Source organism: Elgaria multicarinata, chromosome 5, assembly GCF_023053635.1.
Source record: "Elgaria multicarinata webbii isolate HBS135686 ecotype San Diego chromosome 5, rElgMul1.1.pri, whole genome shotgun sequence".
NCBI classification, from domain to species: domain Eukaryota; kingdom Metazoa; phylum Chordata; class Lepidosauria; order Squamata; family Anguidae; genus Elgaria; species Elgaria multicarinata.
The window spans coordinates 107,057,963-107,070,964 of NC_086175.1; the positions used below are offsets into that span (position 1 = coordinate 107,057,963).

Genomic DNA, 13,002 nt, shown 5'->3' on the forward strand with positions numbered 1-13,002 from the left:
ATAATGCTACTTATTTATTCAATAGTTCAAAATTGAAACTATAGCCACTGGGGTACGTCATTATTATTTTTTATCTGCTGTAATTTCCTAATAATGTTTGTATACCACCAAATTACGCAAAAATAGATCCATAAAAATATATTCACAAGGACAATGAGATTGAATAATAGATTTGTTTCACAAATTCCAAATTCTGAAAAGGTGAATGGTTGTTAAATATGACGCAAGGTATCTTTCATTTCACAATTAAGAAAAACAAATGGCTCCTATTTTATAGACATTCTACCTTGTGGATAATTATAACTTAAGTCAATGTTACACCAGGATTTTGGTTTCCCTAAGCATTCGGATTGTTTAATAGTTTGCTGTGTCAAGGCTATGCTAATAGATTTCTCATGTGTGTAAAATATTTTAGTAATCCCTCAGGATCAAGCTTATCTGATGCAGATTGCACTGCAAGACCTCACAAAACATTCTTGAAAAGAAAGCATGACCCATTTCTTAATCTTTTCCAGGCATCTTCCCAACTACTGGAACAACAATAAAATAAATATTTACATTTTCATTTTATTCAGGTTTCAAAGCCACTCAATCTTTTCATCTTCGATAGTTCAGCACTGTATATGACAAAAGTAGCCCTTAATTCTCTGAGTGTATGAAATACCTTTAGTAATAATCTACGTTTAAATAGATTATTCTAAATCATACCTAGAGTATAGATTTGACAAGGTTCAGCAGAGACATGAGTGGGGACAATAAGATTTTGTAGCTTTCATATTGCAAATAGTTGCCAGAATAGCTGTTGAGGTTAAAATAATAGAGTTTGGAAGAACAAACTAAGGTTTTATTTTAAATATGTTTGTGATTAGTCTTGACAGGAAAGGAATGTTGTCTAGTGATCACAGCAGGAATCAGAATTATGAGACGTGAGTTTTACTCCTGTCTTTGATGGCACATAGCCTTGCACAAAAAGAGTAGCATGTTTCCCTCTTAGTTTCACAGCCTCTAAAATAGATATGAGTTCCTGATATGGGTTTGTTTTAATTGCAGCTTTTAATTACTAGCTTTATTGTGATATGTCTTAGTCTGTTTTATTGGACAGCCTTTACTGTTTTCATATTTTGTTTGAAAACTGCCTTGGGAACCATTTTGGATGAGAAGCAGTGTAGAGCCATTCCAAATTAGGTGAAAAAAAAACCACATGGAAAATAATGTTAGCTTTAAATAACGATTTAAAAATGTGTTGAAATCTTAGTGGGGCTACGTCAGGCCAAAAATGTAGGGAGTGAAGAGGTAGCCTAATCCATTGCATTAAAGCACCTCTAGCTCTGTAATCTTATATACATTTACCTGGGAGTGAGGCTGTAATCCTATACCCATTTATGTCTGATTAAGACCTATTGATCTCAATGGAAATGACTTCTGAGTACATATGTATAAGATTGCACTTAGATGTAAGATTTAGAACTATGTTCAAGACCTCTATTTAATATTTGACACCCACTTAATGTCTCCTAGTATGATTTCTAGCCTTTGGCAAATGGTAAAGACATTCTTATTTGGCTAGGCTTTCACATTGCAATAATTTTGCACCCTGCTGTTACAAATGTTTTAACGTTGCTCTTGTTTTTAAACTCCTATTACTTTTATATTTAATTGAAACATTACAATTTTTATTGTAAGCTGCCTTGGGGGTGGGGTCTTGTAGTCAAAAGCAGGCTATAAATATTCTAAATAAATATATACACTCATAATAAGTAATAATGAATAACTAAAATAGATGATCCAATGAGCTGAAGTTGGATTCAAAGGAATATGTGATTCATTTCATGGATGATCTGTTCTCAAAATTCACAGAAGCCTGTGTCACATTTGAGAAAATGTTTATTAATTTATTGTTATATGAGCCTTTGTAGACAAGGGGCAGATGAAGTGGGCTGCAAAAGAGAGTGAGTATATTTATATAGGGATGTATACACCTCAACGGATGAGCATCATGTCCAGAAAAGGTCTGAGATATGTATTAATTCCAACAAAACAAATACCTGCTGGGCAGGTATCTCTGCTTCCTTTCTGGTGGGAACAGACATTGCTGCAGAGGAGCAAAGTGGCAGCAGCATTTTTGGCTGCTCCTGCTGAGCAGCTTCGTAGGTCATCTCCTTAATTTATTTATTTATTTATTTATTACATTTTTATACCGCCCAGTAGCCGAAGCTCTCTGGGCGGTTCACAAAAATTAAAACCACAAAAAACATCCAACAGGTTAAAAACACAATTTTGAAATACAGTATAAAAAGCGCAACCAGGATAAAACCACACAGCAAAGTTGATTATAAGATTAAAATACAGAGTTAAAACAGTAAAATTTAAATTTAAGTTAAAATTAAGTGTTAAAATACTGAGTGAATAAAAAGGTCTTCAGCTGGCGACGAAAGCAGTACAGTGTAGGCGCCAGGCGGACCTCTCTGGGGAGGTTAACCTGTGCTGGTACAACAGACAACACACTAACCCACCATCAGTAACTCTTACTCCAGAGTGTAAGGGGTCCTCAGGATGGCTTATTTGAGGGAAATAACCCACTATGGGAGGGGGAAACATCCCACAGACAAATGGTAATCCATCATGGGTTGTTCTGGCAAATAAATCATCTTGGGTTACCATGTTGTGTGAACTCAGTCATTGTTTCTTCTTCCCCCAAATTACAGGTTCTGTGCACCATAGAATAATTTTATATGTATACACCAAGTTGCAGATGACTGTTGAAAGTAGAAAAATCAGCTGCTTTTCCCCCCTGAGAACCCATCAAAGTTGATATGATATTTGGAGATTATTGTTATTTTCTCCCAGACATTTCACTTGACCAGACTCCCTAGTTTCCTGCTGAGAAATATAGACAACATCACAGCAATGTACTTTATTAACTTATTTACAATTTCACTGGTTGATTTATGGTAGGATCAGACCGTGGCCATCTAATCCAGTATTCTGTTACCAACAGTAGCAAACCAGATGCCCCTAAGTACTTATAAGCAAGGCTTTACTTGCTGTTTGTTCTCAGCATCTGTTATTCAACACATACTGCCTCTATTCATCCATAATTCCCTCTTACAGATATGCCAAATATCCCTATTTGTTTATTGGCCCAAATGTTTATTGGGTTTGGAGACTACACACTTGAGTAGAAGTCCCTTGCAACCATATTTGCTTGTTATCTAGATGTCATGTTGAAAGAAACAGTAATTCTTTCAGCATGGAATCCAGGTAACAATCAAATATGGTTGCCAGACTTCCACTCACTTTAAAGCAAGTAAGTTAACATGTGTTATTTCAGCACAACTAGCTCATTTGAAATGGGTGGGGGTGGCTTAGACATAAATTTTATTAAGATTTTATTAAGATTGTTCTATTAAGAACAAAAACGCCTTTAAAATAATTGGAAAAGGATCCAACAATGCAGTAACAGACTGTTGTTTAACGAAAAACATTTTGTTATATAAAGAACTGCTTGCTTGGGAAAAAAATCACACTTCCATGCATTCATCTGTGTTATTACATTTATAAACCTTAAGGCATTATCACTTCCTTTTCTTTAAAGTGGCACAGTAATTTAAGAAAGTGGTTATGCTTATCATCTTCTGCCAGTCAAACACCTTGTGCATTAACAAAATATAATTTCCCCCTTGGCGGATGGGCGTGTGTGATGCATTTCATATATGTCAATATTAGTAGGACTCCTCAGTTGTTGATGGAACTACTTTATTTAGCAGGGTGCATGACTGGAAGTAAAGGGGAGAAAATACCATTTACACTTTAATGAGCAGGGACAATTCCACATGTCAAAGTCATGTACTCTGCATCTTAGTAAGAAGCATTATACAATTTTACACAGGAAAACCACATTAAAGTACCACATTAAAGGAAATCTAGCATGCAATAAAGGTTGCAAAATATTCCTTGTATGAATGGTTTGTGGTATTTTGTACAGGAAGATGCAATCAAGGTGAAAATACACAGATCACCTGATGGTCTGTTAGTGCAGAAATAATCTGTGTATCTATGACAGTCTCTTTCATTAGCTTTTCAACTTGTCAAACAATAAATACAACCTTTGACCTTCTGTATGTCTTGAATAAAACTTGAGAGGCCTGAAATGTCTTACTGATAGAACACGATGGATACTTTGCTCTTACCTCTTTTTTAAGGTTTAATTAAAATACATAACTAAATATGAAGGAGGGAACTGCTGCATTAGAAAGAAAATACAGTGAAATGATAGATTACTAATAACATTTCTAGTTACAGTGGACAGTTTGGAGGAAAAAACCACAGAAACAAAGCTTTATATTTAGAATGACAGTGGAATGCCTTGTATATTGTCCTGATTTCTAAGTCCAGCGTTCCAAAGATTTGTTCATGGGGCTATTTCGACTAATTACAGAAATAATTTTCTACTTTAAAAGTACTTTTATAGGTCACTTCCTAGAAAAGAAAGGGAAGGAAATTCCTTATTTTGGGGCAAAAGTGTATAAACAGAAAATGTGTGTGTGTGTGTGTGTGTGTGTGTGTATGTGTGAAAATTTGAATTACTGACTGTACTTTATTATACTTTAGATAACTGGATCAGGCCAATTTTTCCATTTACATGTCAGATTATTAAATATTTGTTGCATTCTGAAATTAGCTATTAGGTTTAACCAATGAATTAACCCTTTAAACTTAATTTCTAAAATTGCCAAGGCTATTTCAAATATTTGACAGAGGTCTGATTTATTGTTGCAGTTATTTCAACTTGACTGTATGCTGCAAGTAAGTTGAGAACTAGGCACCAAGACTCCCAAGTTTCATAATGGAGAGCTGGAGATTTCATTCTGGTATATGTACTGATCTAGTTCCCCACTCGTGAGTTCTTGATGTATGTTAATGTGATTTTTCTATATTATCCATTTTTAACTTACTTAACTTATTTATTTTAGTTTATCTTTTTACTTGTTTTTATTATGTCGAATTGTGACGGCTTATCGCTCTTAGCAATAAAGATTTCATTCATTCGTTGCAGTTATTACCTGAAATAAAGAAATAATATTGACAACTAGCAGCTAACATGCATACTCCTCTTAATCTGAGGCAGGAGCTGTACTGAAGACCCTGCTTTAAAATACAATCTAAAGTACAATTTAAATTAAGCTGCTGCCTTTTGGCAACTAATTAGCAATTAATTCATTATCAACAATGGTCCTGTTTTAAAATGCAACTAATATTTAGTAATCTGCATTGCAAATGGGAAAATTGGCCTGATCAATTCCTATTCATGTTTAGAGAGAAAGAAAGTTTAGACAAAAATAAATAAATACATCCCATGCATGTCTAGATCTGCTGGCTGGGGCATGCTGGAAACTGTAGGACTTTTTTTCTGTCCTAACATGCATAGGATTGTGCCCTTAGAGGAGTTTCAAAAGTAGTCTGATATAGTGCAGTGGGGGTCAAGCTCTGATGTTCAGAGAAAAATAGCAAAAACCATTCCAGTGACACATGCAGACTTTCGGATGTGCTTCAAGTGGGGTTTTTAGTCTAGCCAATAATATAATAATAATTTCTGCATTCATATAGTCTTATTTAAGTCTTAAAAGTGCTTCACTTATATTAACCCACCAATTAATACTGTAGGGTAGCCGAGTATTGGTATATATAGATGGAGGAACAAGGCTGAGAAATAATAAATTTGGGCCTGATCTACACCAGGCAGGATGTAGCACTATGAAAGCAGTATTTAAAAGGCAGGAGCCACACTACTGCTTTATAGCAGTATTGAAGTGCACTGACAACTGTTGGGCCCAATGACACATACCATATACCGCTTTCATAGTGTTATTACCTACTTAGTGTTTCTCCTGCTTTTTATATACTGCTTTCATAGTGCTATATCCTGCTTGGTGTAGATTAGGCCAGTGTAAGAGTAACTGATGAGTTAATGGCTGATGTAAGAACTGAATCAGGGATTTTTTTATCCATAGCTCATGAGCTTAGAACTACATATAGATTGGCTCTATTGTAATATATTGAATGCAGTCCAATATAGATGTTCCTCTCTGCCCCATCAGCAAAAACTTTGATCCATCCTCTGGTCATTTCTTGCCAAGACTTGCACCCAGATATTGTGGCACTTGGCTGACAGTTGTCAATCTGGATACTGTTTTATACTGTTGTTTTTATATTTTTGATGGTTTAAAATTGTGTATACTTTTTTTTTTAATGTTCACTGTTTTTAACTTTTGTAAACCGCCCAGAGTGCTTCAGCTATGTGGCAGTATATAAATTTAATAAATAAATAAATATAAATAAATACTGCAATCCTCTCCTCTCTAGTCTTCTGATCTCTCACCTTGTTTCTCTCAAGTCTCTCTGGATCCATTCACCTTTCCTGTCACTCTGTTCATGTGACACACTTCCTAAAATCCCTACATTGGCATTCTGTCTGCTGCTGGATTCCACACCTTGTTTTGACCTCCAAAGCCTTTCATAGCCTTGCCCCTCATTTCTCTGTTCTTATATCCTGAAACATCTTTGTCCATAACCTTTGTTTCTCCAGCTCTACTCCATTCAATCACCCTAAGGACTCATGTTTCCCTCAAAGGTTGTTCAGAAACAAGACTCACTTATTTCAATGACACTTCTTCCTAGCAATTGCACATCTTAATCACCCACATGTTCAGGTTTTTTTAACGGTTTTTAATGCTGTATGTGTGTATGTTCTGTGTTTTAGAATTTTAAATTTTGTATACTCATTTTTATCTTAATTTTAGAATTTCTGTAAACCGCCCAGAGAGCCCTGGCTATGGAAGCAGTATATAAGTGCAATAAATAAATAAAATAAATAAATAAATAATACATAAGCCTGCAGCCTAAACCTAGCAACAACACACTCAAATCAGCAAATTCCGAAGCTGCAAAGGACTTGAAGAAAACAAATGTTTTCAATAACTGTAGAATCGGTAGAGTAGGCTGTTGGATCTCAGGGAGGAAGAGGTAACCTCAGAGCTAAAGTTTTGTCATGGAAAAGGCTCTATCCCCAGAAGCACATATATAAGCATTTCTCCAGATGGCCTTGTCGAGGTTGGGGATGGGGGGAATATATAAAATGTCATTCACAAATCATTAAACTAATGAGAAATGTTACCATTACATTCAGGGCCAGCCTTGAATTGCACTCTGGGCATGGGTAGCTTTAGCACCCCCTCTGCTCAACTTGCCACAAACACACCCTCATCTCACACTCTGAGTGACCATCCAGCTTCACCCAACCCTAAGGCTGGCCCTGGTTACGTTCCATATGCCAGGCTACTTGTCTGTGTGGCAGATGTGCCACATATGTAGCAATACTAAGTACTTTCATAACAAAATATTTTAGATTTTGGTTTCATAAAATCACAGTGATTAAGAGTGAAAGGACCTCACTTTAAACTAATCAATTTATAGGATACAACTACTAAAAGTGGAAATTGTGTGGGACTTTCCAGTGGACTCAATGTCTTATGAATAGCAGGAACACTTTAGAAACTACAACGGTTAAATGCTTCGGCTTGACACCATCCTTCAAAGGAACAGCACTATACATAGCAAGTACTTTAGCACACCTGCACAGATGCCAATTCAATGAATCAAAGCTGACTCATACATTACTAAATTATTTATTTCCTGTTACACCTATTATTCTTTTAGTTGATTTCCCACCCAGTTTTAAGTTAGTCATTAGCTTATGGAAAGTTATGAGACAGTATTGAGGAATACAGTTAAGGCACTACAGTAACTGATCTATTTTGATAAAAAGGATCTTATACCGCCCCCCCCCCCTACACATATATTGGTGATGGATAAAAAGAATTCTTATTTGTTTTTGTGCCTCTCAAATTGAGCTTCTCTACACCATTCGTTCTAGTGAAAAGTATCATTATTGATAGCATGTTTAAACTAGTTTCTTTACACTGACTACTTAAACAAAAAAAAAATTATTATTTATTTACTTATTCGATTTCTACCCTGCCTTTCTACCAAGGCACTCAGTTTACTAGGAATTTATGATCTATATATCAATGAAATTCTATATGTCAGTGGAAGGGCTCTATCGGTGGGATGATGATGATGATGATGATGTACAGCACATTTTGTTAGCAGTACTCGGGCTACAGGTCACTGAACCTGAAGCTAAAGGGTTAATGTGTACCTGAAAAAGGTGGGAGGGGATTACTGGGATGCTGGCTTGACCCTTTCCTGTCTCCTGCCTCTACTTCCTTCTTCTTGTTCCCTGCCTGCATGGATTGCTGACCTCACATCTGACCTCAGCCATCCTACTCTAGGATGGAAAGTTACCTGTCCCTGAAGTAAAGCTTTCTCTTAAACCACAACTGAAGTGTTTCTTTTGTCAACACGTATGGCTACTCACAGGGAGCTGATTCGGGCAACAATACTTTTATCCCGCCCGTTAGCCAAAAAAGGCTCTCAAGATGGGTTACAAAAGTAATTCAAAGTCCCTGCTCACAGGCTACAATCTAAAAAAAATCACACTAAAGGAAAAGGGATTGGGATGGAGGTGGGGTGGTGGTGGAATCAAATGTATCATCAACCAGCCCCAGAATGCATTTGCAGCTCTTTCTGCCTGTTCCTCATTGATGCAAGAATTTGAAACCAGGATTATGACATCAACTACTGGGGAATAGAAGATGCTGCCACAAACAGTTCTACATATCCCTGATAAAGTATACTCTTTTGTGGATTTTTATTATATATTGCCTGGAAGCTCACTGGGACTGAAAATTGGGTATAAATAAATAAACCAACTTACAACACCAACTCAATAATGTTTAGTGTGATAATCTATTAAAATATCTTACCTACAAAAATTACACACATGCACACACACCATATGAATCTGGACAACTAAGCTTATGCATGCGCAGAATAGAGGTTGAGACAGATAGGCAACCTTCTCTGAGGGTAGATAGTCTTGTGTTTACTCTATAGTGGAAGTGGCTAAACGATCCACATTACACCCAATACAGAGAAGTGGCTATGCTCAGTTGGTGGCGCTAATGAAGTAAAAATGGTGGATCAGAGCTCCATGCAGGCCATTTCACATCAGATGAGATCCTTGTGTTTGTGTCTACTTTTTTTTGGCTTGCTCAATGGAGCCAGCTAGTGAGTGAGTGCTATGCCTCAGAGCAGATGTTGTGCATGCAGATGTTCAATCCCTACCTCCTCCAGTTAAAAGGATCTCAGGGAACAGCACTGTGAAAGATTTCTGCAAGCAGCGGTCAGTCAGAGTAGATAATGCTGGGCTAGTCCAGTGATCTGACTGAGAATAAGGCAGCTTCACATATGTTCAAAATGAAACATAGAAAGAAAATGCTGGGCATAGAGAAAACTAGCCCCTTGACCTACACTACATCTTCTAGTTAAAATACTTGGAGACATTAAAGATATTTTGAAAATCAGAAGACCATGAAATGAACATGTAATAAGGAGAGCCATATGGTCACATTACTCACAACTCAATGGTTGTCATCATTGGCTCTAGGACTCCTTTCACATTGTGTTGAATCCCTAAGCACACATGGAACACTTCTCTTCATAGAAGAGAATGAAAAATCTCAGCGTGTGTGGGATCATGCCCCTTAGCTGTATTCTGTTTATGTGAATATGAATACTCAAGTTCATTTGACCAACCATCTTATCCCATATAGGCAGCCCTGGTCTGTACAATCAGTGGAGAAGGATTTGCTTACCATACCAGGGCCTACTAATGGTCATTTGGTTGTGGTGTGGAAGGGGACCTTTTTACATGTGGCATCTACCATGTGGAATGATCTCCCCATCGAGGTCAGATTGACTCCTAGTGTGTAGTGTCTCTGCCGTCAGCTAAAGACATATTTGTTTGTTCGGAAGTTTCCCTGATAGCAAGCAAAACCAGCTACCTGGTTATTTTAATGAGGCATTCTACTATTTTAATTGATTGGTTTTATTGTATTATTTTACAATTTTATTTTGTGAATGGTTTCGGAATTAAAACAAACATTAAAAGCAGCATATATTTTTTCTGAAATAAAAATAATAAATACTTTTAAAACTTGGTTATAGGTTTCACTTTAGCTGATGCAACTTCTGACAAGTAAACCTTTTCAAAATTGGAATGTATAGATTTTTATTCAATATCTGTATCATGTATTGTTTAGAATTATAAGAAGTGGACATTGAATTAAGTGCACTTGACATAACTATATCAACCTGAGCCAATGCAATGCAACTTGTACTGGTTCAGGTTCCTAAAGTACTGAATAAAAAGCTGCCATTTTGCAAAGTCCAGATGTACCCTCTGAACCCTTCCTTTATCTTTGGAAATCTTGAGTAGGAGCTTCTTAAGCACCTACAAAATTTATTTATTTATTTATTACATTTTTATACCGCCCAATAGCCGAAGCTCTCTGGGCGGTTCACAAAAGTTAAATGTGAAACAGATGCCAAAACAGATGCCTTGGGTTCTGTAGCACCATCTTGAATCATGCCAAACATCTGTGCTTTCCATATAGTCCTAAATAATACAGATCCTACCATACATTATATTTATTTAGTCATAAGTAATGTTGCCTTTTCCCTTAAGAAGTATAAACTTTTTCCTCTTATAATATTAACAATGTTAACCATCAAGTAGTTGAAACATACCTTTGAAAGATCTCTGAAGTTTCCTGGCAAGGTGAGATCCAACTCCTCTGATTCATAATTTGTTAACACCCATGGAAATACAGGATATTGGTTTAGATCATTATATGTACGTCCTGATGAAGATAAAATATTGTGGAATAATTGGAATGGTTATTAAACATGGCAATTTTACAACTGATTAAAAAACAGCTGAACATCAATGAAGGAATGGCTTTTCTTTACAATAGTATGCTATCATATTTTGAGTTTTACCTGTTGGATCAAAACAGCTATCCAAAATAATAGACATAAGCAGGTTGCCAAGTACATGCATTCCCTGTCCCTTTTTGTGTGACCAAGAAAGTAGGGGAAGTGGGATCGTAGTGGCAGTCCCAACCTACCACTTCAACATGTTTGTACACTCTTCTGTGGAAAGCCATTTCTCCCTGTTCTATCAGGAACCCTGGGATACCTAGTTCTGCAGAAGAGCCAATGAACACATGGAAATCAAGGTGCATCCTGATTCTACTTGCCTCACAACACTCATTTACTCAATCCCATTCAGTCACCAGCAAGGGACTTGAATGGGAATCTCAAGACATACAGCTTATTGCATAACTTAAATTTGCGAATTCATTCATGAAGTCAAGCTCAGGAAAGCCCGGCATTCAGCCTGCCAGAACTGCCCCCTCACACACAATTCTGCAATCCAGGCATCAAAAACAGAAATTTCCCACTTGGTCAGCCACCAGACATGACTGTGTCCATCTTGATGGCCACAACATATACAGCTCTGCCTTACGCAGTCTTTTCCTACCTTTAAGCAACACCTCACACATTTAGGCAATGTGGTAAATATTTTAGCACTCTTGATAACCTGCAGGTTAGATGTGCAAGCTGCTTAAGCTTCCAATAGTCTTTGCCATTGGAAGAAACATCTGAAAGGCAGAGGTGCGGGATTGGAATATACACAATGAACTCTGCATTGCTTACTTCTCACATTCGTGTGTGTGTGTGTGTGTGTGTGTGTAAAAGGAACCGGCCTTCCCCTAGGAGACATCTTGTACTTCCAGTTGCAAGCTGCAGTACAGAGCCAGAAAAGAGTCCAGAAAACCATTGCCTGGTTGAGGCCTAACACACACACACACACTGCTTTTGTCACACAGTCCCTGGTTGCTTGTACACAAGAATTTGCACACCATTATTTCTTAGCTAAATAATGAACTGAATAAATATATATGCTGTTATTGGCATATGTTTCACCTTTACTGAAGAAGCAGATTTTCTTCCAAGTAGGCTTACAGAGATTAATGTTTAAGGCTGAATATTAAATATTGCAAGCCTATGACACTAATCTACTTGAACAATAAAAACTGAGGCACAGAAAATGAAATCTCAGAAATACTGAATATGTTTCTTCATTAAAAATAACTTTTTAATTAAACCATCCAATTTAATGTTTTTATATGGCACTTTAGTTTTGAAGGTAAAGTGATGTAGAGACAGCTGACAAAGAAATTATAACTGCAATTCCTTGGTGAAAATGTTAATGACAGCAAAATATTGTTTAATTAGATGATTGCAGCATCTGGATTAACACTCTTTAAAAGCGATGTTCCTGTGCTTGTCTGCTTCTTCACACTTTACAGACATTTTGTCATCTCTAGGTCATTAGGAAAGAATTTTTAATGGTTTTTCTAGAAGCAAGCAGTTCGAGTTACATCTAATTAGATGACAATAATAAGCCCAACACATGCAGTAGCTAAATATATACATAATTAACCAGTGAGGGCTTGTACATCACAGAGTAAAAATGTGGAAAATGCTAAACAGAAGTGGGGGGGGGGAAGTGGGGCTGAATTCATTACCTGGATATGTCAATTTTCCACTAACATGTAAAACTACTTTCCATCCTAAATAAAGAAGGAATAGTCCTCATCCTTTATAGTGTATGATTTCCAGCTAACTATATGTGCAAATGTTCTCTTTTACTAATTAGAGCTTTGACGCATTAGAAGTTATACTTTCTGTCTTTTATAGGATACACTTTCAAACAAAGTCTCTATAGTGTTCTCCCTACTTCATATTTTTCCATTATGACAGACCAGGTGTATTACTTTTTAAATGCATTTTTATTTTAAATATATATTGGTACGGAGTATGATTAGCCTGCTAACGAACAGATTTAAGTATTGCAAAGAGACATAATTGTGGGTACTAACCTGAACCACCTCTCTCTTCCCCCTTTTTCTGATTCTTGTCATTTATCAATGTTTATAATGTCTAAACTTTAAAGTGATCATATATTGCTTG

At 36.5% G+C, this 13,002-nt stretch overlaps 1 protein-coding gene across 1 annotated transcript in view; it reads right to left on the reverse strand.

The window, feature by feature from the left end:
• The window catches only part of NBEA (neurobeachin), a 459,425-nt gene that overhangs the window by 84,462 nt on the left and 361,961 nt on the right, over positions 1-13,002 (reverse strand). The window contains exon 44 of the mRNA XM_063126967.1: positions 10,711-10,823. Coding sequence (XP_062983037.1) covers positions 10,711-10,823 — 113 coding nt within the window. The remainder of the gene's footprint in view (positions 1-10,710; positions 10,824-13,002) is intronic.